The sequence below is a fragment of the Telopea speciosissima genome, chromosome 7 (genome assembly GCF_018873765.1).
Source record: "Telopea speciosissima isolate NSW1024214 ecotype Mountain lineage chromosome 7, Tspe_v1, whole genome shotgun sequence".
NCBI classification, from domain to species: domain Eukaryota; kingdom Viridiplantae; phylum Streptophyta; class Magnoliopsida; order Proteales; family Proteaceae; genus Telopea; species Telopea speciosissima.
The window spans coordinates 4,461,965-4,479,403 of NC_057922.1; the positions used below are offsets into that span (position 1 = coordinate 4,461,965).

The 17,439-nt window shown below is 39.2% G+C and overlaps 1 protein-coding gene across 2 annotated transcripts; it reads left to right on the forward strand.

Moving 5' to 3' along the window:
- The first annotated feature begins 389 nt into the window (after window positions 1-389).
- On the forward strand, window positions 390-17,382 carry LOC122668059 (acetyl-CoA carboxylase 1-like). 2 transcript variants are annotated; one of them, XM_043864602.1, is made up of 31 exons: window positions 390-661; window positions 1,292-1,672; window positions 2,146-2,352; window positions 2,436-2,597; window positions 2,777-2,869; window positions 2,963-3,058; window positions 3,249-3,422; window positions 3,965-4,058; window positions 4,159-4,346; window positions 4,435-4,485; window positions 4,580-4,619; window positions 5,389-5,513; window positions 5,614-5,805; window positions 5,886-5,942; window positions 6,066-6,170; window positions 8,310-8,396; window positions 8,482-8,673; window positions 8,772-8,960; window positions 9,149-9,259; window positions 9,378-9,467; window positions 9,559-9,735; window positions 10,760-10,837; window positions 10,961-11,083; window positions 11,364-11,633; window positions 11,712-12,052; window positions 12,595-12,832; window positions 12,964-13,316; window positions 13,411-13,624; window positions 14,366-14,545; window positions 14,647-16,800; window positions 16,926-17,382. In XM_043864602.1, exons 2-31 carry the CDS (start codon window positions 1,298-1,300, stop codon window positions 16,983-16,985), a joined length of 6,816 nt encoding a protein of 2,271 aa, XP_043720537.1. In that variant the 5' UTR covers window positions 390-661; window positions 1,292-1,297; the 3' UTR covers window positions 16,986-17,382. The 2 variants fall into 2 exon arrangements, with proteins under 2 accessions (XP_043720537.1, XP_043720538.1); XM_043864603.1 differs by having other exon boundaries at window positions 390-660; window positions 1,297-1,672.
- The last annotated feature ends 57 nt before the right edge of the window (window positions 17,383-17,439 follow it).

Sequence of the window (17,439 nt, forward strand, 5' to 3'; positions counted from 1 at the left end):
CAAATATATATCATTACTTTATTCTTGGATGATTCAGATTAAAACAATTCGATCGGACAATTATTAAAATCCAATGTAAAAGATTCCTCTTATACACGACCGTGCATGAAAATCACCCCCGTTTTTTTTTTTTTTTTTGATAAAACTCCTACTTCTTCCAATGAGGGAAAGTTTGGTCAACAACACCTCCCAACTCACAGTCAAAACATGCCAGCCATCCCCAAAATTGATCAAAACGGGTATCTATCATCTTTGGAGCTTAATGGGTCCTGAGATTTGGTTCTTGTTTGCCATTCAAATATTTAAGATTTATAGAGGGAGAGAGACGGAGTGAATTTTGGGGGGGTTTTTATAGACTTCTGGTTTGGATTTGGAGTATTTAGCGAGAGAAAGAGATAGAGAGAAAGAGAGGTAGTTCCCAACTACTACAAGAGAGAAGATATACAGGTGGGCAGGTGACACGTGAAGGCCTCATTAAAGCCGTCAATACCCCCATTCCCTCTCTCATTCATTCCTTGGTTCAAGCTTTACACGATACAAGTTTGATTCCTGAGACTTAACACTTCTTAACTCAAAGCTTTTCATGAACTTGAAGGCGGTTTTGGAAATCTGATCCTGGGTTTTTGAGATCTCTTTTGTTTTCGCTTGCTCTTCTTGGAGGTTAGTTGACCCAATTCTCCAGTTGCTTGCTGTATCTGCTTCTGAGCTGCAATGGTTGTTGGTTCCCGGATTTTTTTTTTTAAAATTTTTCTTACATCACTAAAATGTATTGATATCGTGATGGGTTGTTTGCATTCTTTACACAAGTCATGGGTTTGGATATCTGAGCTGCGTTTGAGGATGTGTTCCCGTTGAATTGCTCTGTTGTAACTTTTTATGACTATTGAGATTGTGAAGGTTCTGGCTTTAATTTAGTTTCAACCTTTTAAATCTGCGCAACCTACTAAAGAGCTAACTTTTCCATGCTTCATATGGCTTCTCTTTAAAAACCCAGGTTCCGTTTTTCTCCGGGAGAGAACCCTTCTAGTCTTTTAAATTTTTTCGTTTTCTTTAGTTAATATAACTTCTCTTTCGAAGTTCTATTCTTTTCAGTTGATTTGGGTGAGACTGTGCTTCCCAAAGTTACTTCACCCTTAAAAAGCCTCACTACAACAATAAATTCAGAACTTAAATGAACTTCTGACTTAAGATGATTGCACAAAATTGTAATGGGGGTAAAGTAAATAAGTTATTAAGTTCAGTACTAAATTTCCTATCCTTGGAATTGAACTTGGTGATAATTTTCTATCGATGCAGCATGTTTGAATCTCAGAAGGGTCCTCAAATGGCTGGAGTTTTGCGTGCGAATGGAGTTGTAAATGGAACAGTCCCAATCAGGCATCCATCTGTATCAACTGTGGTTGATGAGTTCTGCTATGCCCTTGGTGGGAAGAATCCCATCCACAGCATCTTAATCGCAAACAATGGAATGGCAGCAGTGAAGTTTATGCGCAGTGTCAGGACATGGGCCTATGAGACCTTCGGAACTGAGAAGGCAATCCTTTTGGTGGCCATGGCTACCCCAGAGGACATGAGAATCAATGCTGAGCATATCCGAATCGCTGATCAGTTTGTGGAAGTTCCTGGTGGGACCAACAATAACAACTATGCTAATGTGCAGCTCATTGTGGAGGTGCGTATTCATATTGCGTTTATTTTCTGTTTATTGATATCATAATTACTGAATTATGTTGAAAATAAATGAGGAGACAAGAAAAATTGAAGAGTGATGAATCTCTAATTGAGGTGTAAAATGCCTTATTTGGGAAATTTTGATAATATTTATTTATTATTTGAACTTCAAATGGTTAGGAAACTCTAACCAGAAGACCTAAAGAATTAAACTAGCAAAAGGCTGGTGAATTCATAAATAAGAAAAATAAATTCAGTCCATTTCTGCACAAGCACAATCTGGCAAAATTAACCATCTATGATTTTCCACCAGTTCTGTTTTTTGTTAACTATAGTTCTTGCTAGGTAGCTGAGTAGCATTTGATCTCATCAGATTTCTGTCCCTTTCAGGGTTTAATTGGTTAAATTAAATTCTGAACTTCAGTACCTGTTTTATATTTTAGTATGCTTGCTCTCACTTTTTCTAATCTTCAGATGGCAGAGATAACACATGTTAATGCGGTTTGGCCTGGTTGGGGCCATGCATCAGAGAACCCTGAGCTGCCGGATGCACTGAATTCAAAGGGCATAATATTCTTGGGGCCACCTGCTGCATCAATGGGAGCACTGGGAGATAAGATTGGTTCGTCACTAATTGCTCAAGCAGCAGGAGTACCAACACTTCCATGGAGTGGATCTCATGTAAGTCTTATTTGCTGTTTTGTTCTAATTCTTCATTTGTGCTAGGTATTCAGAGTTCAGTGCTCTAAGATTTCCTCTTCCAGGTGAAAATTCCTCCAGAGAGTTGCTTGGATTCCATCCCTGATGATATCTACCGGGAAGCATGTGTATATACAACAGAGGAGGCAGTGGCTAGCTGCCAGGTGGTGGGTTACCCTGCAATGATCAAGGCATCTTGGGGTGGTGGCGGTAAAGGCATAAGAAAGGTTTCTCTCATACTTATATAGGGACTTTCCATGTGGGATGAATATACTTCATTATCTTGCTCAAGCACCATATATTAAAAGAATCATGTTAATCGTAATGTAAATGTGAGTTTTCTAAGGCACATGGGCCTACTACTCATGTTTGAACTAACACTTTTTATTCACTTTTAACCATTCAGGTTCATAATGATGATGAAGTCAAGGCATTGTTCAAGCAAGTTCAGGGTGAGGTTCCTGGTTCTCCTATATTTATAATGAAGGTTGCTTCCCAGGTGAGATCAACTTCCATTCCCACCTGAGCACTGAAAGAATTCTTTTCCCCTGTTATTTGGATGTTATCTTGATGATAATTTTGGTTTCCTCAGAGCCGGCATTTAGAAGTCCAGCTACTTTGTGATCAGCATGGCAACGTTGCAGCTTTACATAGCCGTGATTGTAGTGTTCAGAGGCGGCACCAAAAGGTAAATTCTTCCCTAGATGCTTGCCATGTATCTAACTTTTTTCTTGATTTATTGTTACAAGGATGCTCTCATAAGAATATGGGACTTGTTTTATTTTAATTCCCTTTTCCCTTTGAGAAAATGGACCCCAAGCATCTTTATGAGCTTACTGTCATTGAAATGTGTTGATACAATATTTTATGTCGAATAGATCATTGAGGAGGGTCCGATTACAGTAGCGCCTCCAGAAACAGTGATGGAGCTGGAGCAGGCAGCTAGAAGGCTAGCTAAGTGCGTGAATTATATTGGTGCTGCTACTGTTGAGTATCTATATAGTATGGACACCGGCGAGTACTATTTCTTAGAACTCAACCCTCGATTACAGGTTAGTGGTTCTTTGTGTTCTGTTTTCAATAGAAATTAGTGCACCTTTTGTGCTACATGTCTTTGAAACCATAAGAGCAGATTACATTGTGTTGTTGGAACTTGTAAGTGATTACCATATAGTAGTGTTAAGGTGGTGTCCTATACTGTGCATCTTATAAATATGTTAATCTAGATAATGAGATAATCTGCTAGGGATAAAAATGAACCAGTGAGATGCTTCTACCATCCACTTGATCTTAATTTTCGATGATGACAACAAATGGTGAATGGCTCAGAAGTAGACTCGCAACCAAATAGGTGGTATGAGGTCAATTTGTTGATTAGGGGATATCTTAGGTGGAACCCCTGAGCAGTGGTGCCTCAGACATCCAGCATATGTTCCATCTGTTTGGCACTGGGGTTGGGTTACGGACATTTCTGTCATTTGCCTTTGAAGGCTTATTTGATTCAGTTGATTCATATACACTTGTCCATATTGACCTGGTTTTGTTGAGTTCTTGAGGTTTCTCGTTAAATCCTTATTGTGACTATTCAATTCAGGTGGAGCATCCTGTTACCGAGTGGATTGCTGAAATCAATCTTCCAGCGGCTCAAGTTGCTGTTGGAATGGGCATTCCTCTCTGGCAGGTTCCTGGTATGTTCATACTTATCTACACTCTGCTGTTTTAGCCCGTTCTCTCAATGGTGGACTTTACATTGATCACATTTTGTGTTGCTATTCTTCTCCTAAACAGAAATAAGGAGGTTTTATGGAATGGAACATGGTGGAGGTTATGATGCTTGGAGGAGAACGTCCATTGTGGCCACTCCATTTGATTTTGACAAGGCGCAGTCTGTCAAGCCGAAAGGTCATTGTGTAGCTGTGCGTGTAACGAGTGAAGACCCAGATGATGGTTTCAAGCCTACTAGCGGGAAAGTTCAGGTTAGTCTTGCTGATAGCAAGAAATTCTTCTTCTTTTCTGAAATTGACTGTTATAATGAACCCAATTGGAATCATTTGACTTTTTCAGGAACTGAGTTTTAAAAGCAAGCCAAATGTGTGGGCATACTTTTCTGTCAAGGTTTGTCTTCAGATAATGTATGCAGGTGGCTTAACTTTAATACTTAAAGGTTTGAAGTTAATAGTGGCTAATGTAACATCATTACAATTTGCAGTCTGGTGGCGGCATACATGAATTCTCCGATTCTCAATTTGGTAAGCCATTGTTGCTTTGCATAGTACACAAACTCAATTGTTCCATTTTCTGATAAAAGATTGTGATATGATTGGTTCCTTGTGCTCAAAACCTTGAGTGAAAGAACCCTGCTTGGAAGACTTAACCGGGTCTGCATGACTTGGAAGTGGGAAAAAGGGGGAGACAATTGAGCTCAAATATAGATCTGGAATATCTTCAAGCTTTTGATGCCTGTCAAAAGTTTCCAGAGCATGTTCTTTCTTTTATATTTTGGTTTTGGTACAGAAATTTGTACAAAATATGTGTATATTTGATGAATTTTCAATCTAATCATGTAGTTGACTTAAGGCACCCACCTTCAGGTAATGTTATATTATCTATGTTTTCAGCCAGTGGACTGGTATCCTCCGTGTGTAGGTATAAATATGGATATGGAAATCGAAACATGGATCCAGTTTTCAGTTCACAGATACCTGGACATGGATATGTATACCATATTCCTTCCGATAAACTTCGAATTTTAGTTTTTGTAAGCTATTATTATTTTCATTACATACATCCTAAAAGGTTCAATGGAGCTTCTGATATGTTAAACTTCATTTAATAGGACTTTCATAATAAACTCTTTACTTATTTTCATTGACAATGTATTAGGAACTTGTTGTGAGATAAGATTAACAAATTTGAATCGACAGAAACTTGTATTCTAGAAACATCATGCAGTATTAGTTTAAGTATATGGGCTGTCATAGATGATCTGTGTCTCTAATTCAGTAAATTTGATTCCAGGACATGTTTTTGCTTTTGGAGAGTCAAGAGCTCTGGCCATTGCAAATATGGTTCTTGGGCTAAAGGAAATACAAATTCGGGGGGAAATTCGAACAAATGTTGATTACACCATCGATCTTTTACATGTAAAGTTCTTAGCCTTTAAGGATACTGTTCTTTGACCATTCTAATTGGAATTTTAACCCACTGTGAGAAATAATTTCAAATAAAATATTTTTAATGCAGGCTTCTGAGTACAGGGACAACAAAATCCATACAGGCTGGCTGGACAGCAGAATTGCTATGAGGGTGAGAGCAGAGAGGCCTCCTTGGTACCTCTCAGTTGTTGGAGGGGCTCTTTATAAAGCATCAACCAGCAGTGCTGCCTTGGTTTCTGATTATATTGGTTATCTTGAAAAGGGGCAAATCCCACCCAAGGTGATGTGTTATCCATACCTTGCTTGTTGGGCATTTTGTAATGTAGTATTATTACTAATACTAGCTTTTCTTAATTGCAGCATATATCACTCGTTAACTCTCAAGTTTCATTGAACATTGAAGGGAGCAAATACACTGTAAGTATGCAAATAATACCTGTGACAACAAAGTGCTAGTCATCTTTTTCAAAGCATGTTAAAGTTTAGTTCATTGAACTATTTAGTAGCACCTCACTAAGTTTGTGGAATACTTTTCACTAGATTGAAATGGTGAGAGGTGGACCTGGAAGTTATAGGCTGAGGATGAACCAGTCAGAGATAGAAGTGGAGATACATACTTTGCGTGATGGGGGTCTACTGATGCAGGCAAGTATTTGGTGTCTCTTTGTCATGTTACAATCTTTGCTTTTTGTATAGCTATACACAAATTTTGTGTTAATTGTGCAGTTGGATTTCATTTCCAGTAACTTATTTTGATTATAACTTCCAATAGGCTCTCGCTTGTTTTCAATGGTGGAAAGCTTAGGCTACCAACATGAAGACGCAGGATTGTCTGACGGTTTGTGACAGGAAAAAAAAGGTCCAGAGGTTCTGGCTGAGCCCAATCCAACCCGCCTGGGACCCTGCAAAAGCAGGACTTGTTCTGGATTATAGCCCTTTTATAACCTCCAATGTTGATATAAAGTGTAGGGACCTACTCCACTCCGTGGTGCATAGTTTTATATATAATATCTGGTAGTTTATAGGGAGACCTAGAGATTGAATGCGGATATAAACTATTAGAATTGCCTATAGGGTTTCTTTAAGTAGACAGACATATAATTTCAATGAGATAAAGGAAATTTAGAAGATACTAATATGTTTGTTAGATACTTTCAAGATATACACAAGAAACTCTGTATGTTAAAATATAGTAGAGAAATTCCCAAAATCAATAATCTCTTACGTTTTATGCAAAAGCATGTCCAACATCAAAATAATTGTTTAAATTCTGAGCACAGTTATACTTTCTAAAGTCCAAAATAACATGCTGAATCACCCTTAGAATCGATTTGGTATATTGAAGTGAACAACTTTTAAATCATATCAGCACCTTAAAATTTGTAATATTGGAACTTAATTCAGATAAAATCATATAGATTATAGACAACACCTAATTAACACTTACAGAGACAATAAACAAACTAAAATATTTCCATGTACATGTATAGGACTGTGGCTAGAAAGCGTATTAGACATAGGCTTCACATGTCAATATATTCTAAACACACACCTCCCAAAGTTTATATATTTCATATTTTGTTCAGTTTTTTACTTAGGAAAAGGATTTGTTGAGTTGAGTTTAGTACTTCAGCTTTTCAAAAAATGTATAGAATTTCATTAATGGGCAAAGATAATGAATTTGGGTTCAAAATTCCTTGGTGCAGGAACAATTTGAACTCAAATCTCATTCTCATCTAAACTATTTGCTCCATTATTTCACTTTGTTAAGGTAATAACTTCTAGTAAACACAATCATGTCTTTGCTATCCACTCCAACAAAGTCACTTGGCCTCCCTCTTTTTCCATTTACCCCTCCAATTTGCACCATGTGGGTCGTTCTTTCTGGTTAAATTGCGGTCTTGTTCCACTTGCCTGAACCATTTCAAATGACTATTTTGTAAATTGTCCTGTTGCTACTACTCCTAAGTTTCCTCAGATTTTTTGTTTTTGATTCTGTCCTTCCTAGCTTTCCCACTGATCCATCCCAATTAGGGGTGGCAACGGGTCGTGTCGAATTCGTGTTCAGGTCAAATGCACCCTACCCGAACACAACCCGAAAATTAATTGGGTCATTCAGCCCTTACATGAACATGGCATTTTTTTTTTCTGGGTTGACACAATCACGGCACAATTGGACACGAAAACAACCTGAAAACAACAGGTTTTCTTGCCAAATTATAAAATATGATCAAACCAAATCAAGCAAAATCTCTTTATAAATTTACAAACATTTAGAGACCAATAATCATATCACTAATTTGGAGTTGGAAATGGAACTCAATATGTTTTCAGGTGATTTCGGGTTACGTTGGGTCAACCTGAACACAACTAGAAAACTTTTCGTGTCATTCAGGTTCAACCCGAATCTGATCTAAACCCCCAACACAAACACAGAACTATCAGGTTGTGTTCATGTCAGGTTTCGCGACCCCAAATCCCAATGTTTCTCATTTCAGCTACCATAAACATGTTTCCTTCTTGCCCAACATTCAATCCGGAGTACATTTCTGTTCTTATAACAGTCTTATAGATTTTGTCTTTTAATGGTATACATCAATCATGCAACACTCCTTTAGATTTGTCTCTCAGATTGGAGGAGCCATTCATGAAATGAAAAGCATTTAGGTTCTTCCTTTCAGAATGTATTTTTTTTTAAAACTCTATAGCACACACGAGCAGTTGCGTAAGAAATGTTGATGTTAATTAGACCAGCACTCTGATACATAATGACATTTGCTGCAGTTGGATGGAAATAGTCATGTGATATATGCAGAGGAAGAGGCAGCTGGTACTCGCCTTCTCATTGATGGAAGAACTTGCTTGTTGCAGGTACTGCTAATTGTTCTTTTATCTTGCTATTCCTTTATATTTTGGTTGGCTATTCATATGAGATCAATATCTTTGTTTTCTCCAGAATGATCATGATCCATCTAAGTTAGCCGCAGAGACACCATGCAAGCTGCTTCGTTTCTTAGTTCAGGATGGTAGCCATGTTGAAGCTGACACTCCATATGCAGAAGTTGAGGTTATGAAGATGTGCATGCCACTTCTACTACCGGCTTCTGGAGTTATCCATTTCAAGATGTCAGAAGGTCAGGCAATGCAGGTAAAATCATTTCCATCTGAGTGGGTTAACTATAGTTTCAGTTATTTATTTTTTCCTTTTTTATTTTGGATTTTAACTTATAATTCACTTCCTTGAAGGCCGGTGACCTTATAGCAAGGCTTGATCTGGATGACCCATCAGCTGTAAGGAAGGCTGAACCATTCACTGGGAGTTTTCCTGTGCTGGGGCCTCCAACTGCAATCTCTGGAAAGGTTCATCAGAGATGTGCTGCAAGTCTAAATGCTGCTCGGATGATTCTTGCAGGCTACGACCATAACATTGACGAAGTAGGTACCTGGGTGCCTTGCACAATAGCATCTGTATACAAGTTTTTTAATGATATTGGGAACCTCTGTGTTTGTCTTCAGATTAGTTTGATTATTTAGCTACTACAGATTGAGAAGCAATCCATGATCTCATTCGTTGAATGCATGGCTCCTTGCCTGCTGATCATTGAGTTTCTTGTCTTTTTCAGGTAGTGCAAGATTTACTCAACTGCTTGGATAGTCCAGAGTTGCCTTTCCTCCAATGGCAAGAGTGCATGGCTGTTCTGGCAACTCGCCTTCCTAAAGATCTCAGAAATGAGGTCAATACTTCATTTTTTTTCTTTTGTTTTTTCCCCTTTATGATCTTAAGATTGGTTGTTCACATTGTTGAAAGTTTTGAACTGAGTTAATTTACTTTTGTTTCTATGAGAAACTCAGTTGGATGCTAAGTATAAGGAGTATGAAAGGATTGCAGACTCCCAGAAGAATGTCGATTTCCCAGCCAAATTATTGCGGAGTGTTCTTGAGGTTGGCGTCCTGTTTCTTATTCTTCTTACATTCTTATTTTTTTTGAATAGAAATATAGATTTTGGTTATTTATAGAGATGTTTCTCTCCAGGCACATCTCCTCTCCTGTCCCGACAAAGAAAAAGCAACCCAGGAGAGGCTTGTGGAACCTCTGATGAGTCTTGTGAAATCTTACGAGGGCGGAAGAGAGAGTCATGCTCGTGTTATTGTTCAATCGCTTTTTGAGGAATATCTCTCTATTGAAGAATTATTTAGTGACAATATTCAGGTAGCTGTTCCAACGTATATAATGGTATCCTTTGATCATTGTTTCCCGGGTTAATTTGGCTTTGAAAGTTAAGGAACTCAAAGTTGCATTAAGTCTCTTTTTTTTTTTTTTTTCAGAATGAAAATGGAAAGGAAAATCAAAGAACATAAGAAGTTGCTTGATATGGTCAAATGAAATAAATGAAACTTAAGGAACTGAAACAGAATGGGGATGGGCATTTTATATTTCAGCACACCAAATGGCAAATACTTCAGTCATCCTTTCTGCTGTTTAGAAGGCATTTAATGTTATGACTGATGGTTCTCCTTGGGGTGAGGCTGTAGGAAAACACTTTAAGGTTCAACCTTCGAGGCTTATTTCTCAAAGTGTTAATTGCACATTAGATGCACATGTAAGGCCTTAGTACTCATCTTACGTTGGGGGTTTTTGCAACAAGCATAAATAAAAATAATTTTTTTGAACTGATAGTTTGTTCATTATCCATACCATATTTAGAAAATTTTAAAACCATTTTGAGGCTTTATTTCATATCAAGAGATTCTCTATGTTGAAGAGTTTTATAGTTTCTAACCTACAACAGCTTTCTGTAGCTTCAGCATTATTTGTAATTGAAGACTGGCTTTTTTTACCTTTCGATGGCAGATTACTAACCAAATGTACTGGTTTTCGATAGTTGATGCTTTTCCTGCTGTCTCTTAACCCCACCCTTCCTTCCTTTGGTTACTTTTTTTTTTTCCTGTTTACCATAAGTTGCCCCTCCCTTTGTTGAAACTTTCTTTTCTGGATGTTGATTCAGTTTAATGGTGGAATTTTCTTTTTCTTCCCCCCTCCCAATCTTTATCTTCTGTAAATTTTGACAAATGTGCATATCTTAAGCATTTTTTGATTACTAATTGACATCTTTTTTAGACTTATTGCTTGGCATTCTAGCTTATACTTATATTGGGGAACTGAGAAAATTCGAACTGTATTCTCCTTCTAGATTTTGATGGTCCTAAATTCCATTGTCTTTTCTTTTCTCCAGGCTGATGTCATTGAACGTCTTAGACTTCAGTATACAAAAGATCTTTTGAAGGTGGTGGACATAGTGCTTTCTCATCAGGTATCTGCAATGATTTACGTTGTCACTGGTTTCTTTCTAGTAGCTATCATTTACTTGCTTCCTTTGATATTTCTGTAGGTGCTACTCTTTGACAATGTCACACATATGTTTGTTGCTTTGCAGGGTGTTCGGAGCAAAAATAAGCTGATATTACGACTCATGGAAGCATTGGTTTACCCTAATCCTGCCGCATACAGGGAAAAACTGATACGTTTTTCTGCTCTTAACCATACAGTTTATTCTGAGGTCGGTAACTCAACTCAATTATTGACATATATATATATATTTATTTATTTATTTATTTATGCTTCTGCTACCTTTTATATAAGGGGAATCCAAATGCAAATCATGACAATTCTTTAGTGAGAAAGGGATTTGTTTGTTTTGTTGATGTCCATACAATTTTCTCTTGTTCCTTTTAATTTTGTGTTGCTTCTTTTTTCTTAAAATATTCTAACCTACCCAACCAGGTAACAAACAGAAAGAAGGTCTGAAATTCAATTACATATTTTTGTCCTTTCTGCAGTTGGCATTGAAGGCAGGACAGCTGCTTGAACAAACCAAACTGAGTGAACTTCGTTCAACCATTGCAAGAAACCTCTCAGAGCTAGAGATGTTTACAGAAGAAGGTGAAAATATGGATACTCCTCGGAGAAAAAGCGCCATTAATGAAAGGATGGAGGATCTTGTGAGTGCTCCTTTGGCAGTGGAAGATGCACTAGTGGGTCTGTTCGATCACGGTGACCATACTCTTCAAAGGCGGGTGGTGGAGACTTATGTCCGTAGGCTGTACCAGGTACTACGGTTTTATCCTTCATTTTTTCTTACTCCAGTTTAAATATTCATTTCACTAACTAGTTTTGGCCATTCTCAGCCCTACCTTGTGAAGGGGAGTGTCAGGATGCAGTGGCATAGATCTGGTCTTATTGCATCATGGGAGTTCTCTGAAGAACATATTGAGAAAAGGAATGGGTTCGAAGATCAAAATTCTGATAAACCAGAAGTTGAGAAACACAGTGAAAGGAAATGGGGAGCCATGGTTATCATCAAATCTCTTCAGTTTCTACCAATGGCAATTAGTGCTGCACTGAAGGAAACCAATCACAGCCCTCATGAAATGACACCAAATGGAAACTTGGAACTAGATAGTCATGGCAACATGCTGCATGTAGCATTGGTGGGCATCAACAATCAGATGAGTTTACTTCAGGATAGGTATGTGGTGCTTTCCCTTTTTACTTTGTTACTTTCTTATCTCCATCTATAATAACTACACAATCTGGTTGTTGGTTCGATCCTGAAATTGATCATCTTGTTTCTCGAATGGATATTTTTTGGACTTGAACAATTGGTCAAAAAACCCCGAGATCATGTATCAACTCCTCCAAAAATGTAAATTCAAAAATGGTTTCAACCCTATTTTTTGTTTCTAACATTTCCCAAGTGACAAACTCCTCTTCTGATCAAATAATACTCTTTATTGACACTTTCAGAAATTTAAATACAATTTTCTGTTTCAGACAGATTTAGTGCTGGTTTTCTGGTTCTAGATATTGAAGCTTGTTTGGTTTTATGGGTTTTACTAGTAAGCACAATCCTTTTACTTGGTACACAATTCAGATGAAAAAGGTGCCTGGTGTTACTATCCTTCCCATGAAACATGTGCCTCACAGATTTATGTAGCCATTTTAAGCTTTGATTTAGTAATTAGTACGTAGGGCCTTGAATAATCACTATTCTCCTTCTTTATTTTGCAGTGGTGATGAGGATCAGGCTCAGGAAAGAATTAACAAATTGGCCAAAATTCTTAAAGAGAAGGAAGTAGGCTCAGGTCTCCATGCTGCAGGTGTTGGGGTTATTAGTTGTATTATACAGAGGGATGAAGGGCGGGCTCCTATGAGACACTCCTTTCATTGTTCGCTTGAGAAGCTCTATTATGAAGAAGAGCCTCTACTGCGTCATGTAGAACCTCCACTATCCATGTTTCTTGAACTGGTTTGTGCTTCTACTGTTCCTGATTCAGCCTTTTCTTCTTATTTCTCTTTTTCTTTTTTGGGGCACAGAGTGCATTTTTAGTTTGTTTTTCTACATCTTAGCTGATCTTTATCTTCACATATTTAATTCAGGAAAAGCTCAAAGGATATGAGAACATAAAGTACACACCATCAAGAGATCGTCAATGGCACTTGTACTCTGTTGTGGACAAGCCACAACCCATCCAAAGGATGTTTCTTCGAACCCTTGTTCGACAACCCAACACAAATGAAGGATTCTCAATGTATCAAGGGTCAGATGTGAGAATTGGCAGTGCTCAACTGGCTGCATCTTTTACTTCAAGGAGCATTTTGAGGTCCTTAATGGCTGCACTGGAGGAACTGGAACTACGTGTACACAATGATACTATCAAGGCTGACCACGCCCATATGTACCTGTGTATATTACGAGAGCAACAAGTGGATGATCTTGTCTCTTACTCCAGGTACTGATCTTTATATGCTTCTCTTGCATGATATATTTCTACATTAGTTGATTATGCCTTCCCCAAAAATCTCAATTTAAAATACCATTGCCAGGAGAGTCAATATAGATGCTGGCAAAGAAGAAGAGATTGTTAGGATGATCTTGGAAGAGCTGGCACATGAGATCCATCTTTCTGTTGGTGTAAGAATGCATCGTCTTGGTGTTTGTGAATGGGAAGTGAAACTCTGGTTGGCATCCGCTGGACTTGCTAGTGGTGCTTGGAGAGTTGTGGTTACAAATGTGACTGGCCATACTTGCACCGTGCAGGTGAGATTCTACACATTTTACAATGATTTAGTGCAACTTTAATGTTATGCATCAGGGAAGTAGTGAAAGTCCATTACTGATGGAAGTGATGACCTCGTCTTGTTTGCTGGGAGAGTAAGCTTCTGAACCACCTTTTCCAGCCAGATAGTGAGCGATCACTAAGCAATGATACCACCAGACAGGAATGAGTACCTATCCCTTATGGTAATCAAACCTGTATCTTCGACATGAAAAGAAGATGTCATAACCACAGGATGAAGAATTATTACATAAATAGCCAATATATGCATTGAATCTGGGCTAATTATTGAGTAGCCACCTCTTGGTGGACAATAGCCCATTAGTAATGCTGTGGCAGTCTGAATGGTTTCAGATTGACCACTTGGAAGGCTGTTTTACTGCAGTGATGGACTGCCAAAGCAAGCTCACACAAACAAATGCATGCACATGCACACACACACACACACACACACACACACACACACACACACACAGGCTCATGCATTCAGAAGAAAAGATAAAGTAAGAAGATACAGGGAAATGCGCATGTAATAAAACCAAATAAATGAGATGACAAATGTAAAGTTATTCATTAAGTATCTGCACAGGTAGAGCATTAAGTTATCCCAGTTCCTTTTCTGTTGATGCCAATAGAATAACTTGTAAAGATTCTTGAACATGTTTTATTCCAGGTTGTACCTTTATTTGTTCCTTTCCGCTTAAGTTGTATTCATATTGCAGATATACCGAGAAGTGGAGGATAGCAGCAAACATGAAGTCGTCTACCATTCAGTTTTGTCTGTTTTGGGTCCTTTCCATGGTATGCCAGTGGCTGAACGCTATCAGCCTTTGGGAGTCCTTGACCGGAAACGTCTTCTGGCAAGGAAAAGCAACACAACATACTGCTATGATTTCCCACTGGTGAACCTGCAATCCTATATTTATTATTGCATATTGCGATTTATTGTTGTGGAATTCATAATTTAGAGCCTTAAATCTCATGTTAAGAATCTTATTTGCAGGCATTTGAGACAGCCTTGAAACAGGCATGGGCATCCCATTTACTGGGGTCTGATAAATCCATGAATAAGAGTCTTATCAAAGTAACAGAGCTTATGTCTGCTGACAAACAAGATGCCTGGGGTACTTCTCTTGTTGCTGTTGAACGCCCACCTGGGCTTAATGATGTGGGCATGGTTGCCTGGTCTCTGGAGATGTCTACTCCTGAATTCCCTAATGGAAGGACCATTCTGATTGTAGCAAATGATGTGACCTTCAAAGCTGGGTCCTTTGGCCCAAGAGAGGATGCTTTCTTCCTTGCTGTAACTAATCTAGCTTGCAATAAGAAGTTACCTTTGATTTATCTGGCAGCAAACTCTGGAGCCCGTATTGGTGTGGCCGAGGAGGTAAAAGCTTGCTTTAGAGTTGGATGGTCTGATGAATCGAGTCCTGAACGTGGGTTTCAGTATGTCTATTTAAACCCTGAAGATTATGCTCGTATTGGATCATCTGTGATGGCACATGAGTTAAAGATGGAAACTGGAGAAACCAGATGGGTTATAGACACCATTGTTGGGAAAGAAGATGGGTTGGGAGTTGAGAACTTAACGGGTAGTGGAGCTATTGCCGGTGCTTATTCAAGGGCATACAAGGAAACATTTACATTAACCTTTGTGACTGGTCGAACTGTTGGCATAGGTGCTTACCTTGCTCGGCTTGGTATGCGGTGCATCCAGAGGCTTGATCAGCCTATAATTCTGACAGGATTTTCTGCACTGAACAAACTTCTGGGCAGGGAGGTATACAGCTCCCACATGCAACTTGGTGGGCCCAAAATCATGGGAACCAATGGGGTTGTTCATTTGACAGTCTCAGATGATCTCGAAGGTGTTTCCGCCATTTTGAAATGGCTAAGCTATGTGCCTCCTCGTGTAGGTGGGCCCCTTCCCATTTTGAGTCCCTTGGACCCTCCAGAGAGGCCTGTTGAGTACTTACCGGAGAACTCATGTGATCCTCGTGCAGCCATCTGTGGTGTTGTGGATGGTAATGGGAAGTGGTTGGGGGGTATGTTTGACAAGGATAGCTTTGTGGAGACTCTGGAAGGTTGGGCCAGGACAGTGGTAACAGGCAGGGCGAAGCTTGGGGGGATCCCCGTGGGAATTGTTGCTGTTGAAACACAGACAGTGATGCAAATTATACCTGCAGACCCTGGTCAGCTTGATTCCCATGAGAGGGTTGTTCCTCAAGCAGGGCAAGTATGGTTTCCTGATTCTGCTACCAAGACGGCTCAGGCACTGCTAGATTTCAACAAGGAAGAACTTCCACTTTTCATTCTTGCCAACTGGAGAGGCTTCTCAGGTGGGCAAAGGGACCTCTTTGAAGGGATCCTACAGGCTGGATCAACCATCGTTGAGAACCTTAGAACATACAATCAGCCTGTCTTTGTGTATATTCCAATGATGGGTGAGCTCCGTGGTGGGGCATGGGTTGTTGTGGACAGTAAGATCAATCCTGATCACATTGAAATGTACGCTGAAAGGACAGCCAAAGGCAATGTTCTTGAACCCGAAGGAATGATTGAGATTAAATTCCGGATGAAGGAGCTGCTTGATTGCATGGGTAGGCTTGATCAACAGCTAATCAATCTGAAGGCAAGACTTCAGGAAGCCCGAAGCAGTGGGGCCCCTGGGGCAGTAGAAGCTCTACAACAACAGATAAAATCCCGTGAGAAGCAGCTATTGCCAATATACATTCAGATCGCCACTCGATTTGCTGAATTGCATGATACCTCCCTTCGGATGGCTGCAAAGGGGGTAATCAAACAAGTCATTGACTGGGATAATTCCAGGTCATTCTTTTACAAGAGGCTGCACCGCAGAGTTTCTGAGGATTCACTTATCAGAATAGTGAGAGATGCAGCTGGTGATCAGCTGTCTCATAAAGTAGCAATGAATTTGATCAAGAGGTGGTTCCTGGCTTCCAAGCCCATGGAAGTTGTAGAAGAAACATGGGTAGATGACGAGGCTTTCTTAACATGGAAAGATGATCCAAGGAACTATGAAGAACACCTGCAGGAGTTGCGGATTCAGAAGGTAGTGCATCAACTATCAAATCTTGGTGAATCGGCATCCGATCTACGAGCTTTGCCACAAGGTCTTGCTGCTCTCCTATCCAAGGTAAACTTTCAGATTGTTTTTGCTTACTTTGCGACTTAGATCCATCCTCTTTTCCTCTTCTTCTTCTGTTTTTATGTGAAAATATCTTGAAGGATATCAAAAGTCACCGTGTAAAATGAATGCAGGTGGAGCCAACAACCCGGATGCAGTTGATTGATGAGATTCGAAAGATTGTCAGTCAATAAGAGATACAAAGTTGTCATCTCATAGGGCTTGTCTTGAGTACTACGTATCCTCCGTACAAAATCTCCATTACGGTAGAATGCAGTTGCTATGCCTTCCAACCCAAAGATGTTCTTGCCAGCAGAATGGCAGTGCATTGACATGAGGGAAGATCATAGGAGGGGCTAGAATTCATTTTAATGATACCACATAGTGTAAATTTCAGTAGGTGGCTATGTCATTTAAGAAGTTTTTAAGATGGTCTCCATTATTTAGAAGTGATCTTCCAGCATTGGTGGGTTCTTGTTCATGACCTATCAACACAGCTGATTGATCCATTGCTTAATTTCCATGATTTTTGCAGCGTCTATAATGATGATATTGTTCTACTCATGAATGAAGTGAGGTTTCTTAGTTGCTCATCGGCTTTTTCATTGTCTTCCAGAACAACACATCCATGCTGCAACCATTATTAGT

Bases quoted from the DNA above. Each gene is read 5' to 3' on its own strand.
- LOC122668059 (XM_043864602.1), top strand. From the start codon at position 1,298: ATGTTTGAATCTCAGAAGGGTCCTCAAATGGCTGGAGTTTTGCGTGCG. The intron at 4,347-4,434 runs GTTAGTCTTGCT...TGACTTTTTCAG, and splicing joins CTACTAGCGGGAAAGTTCAG to GAACTGAGTTTTAAAAGCAA. The intron at 12,053-12,594 runs GTATGTGGTGCT...TTTATTTTGCAG, and splicing joins ATGAGTTTACTTCAGGATAG to TGGTGATGAGGATCAGGCTC.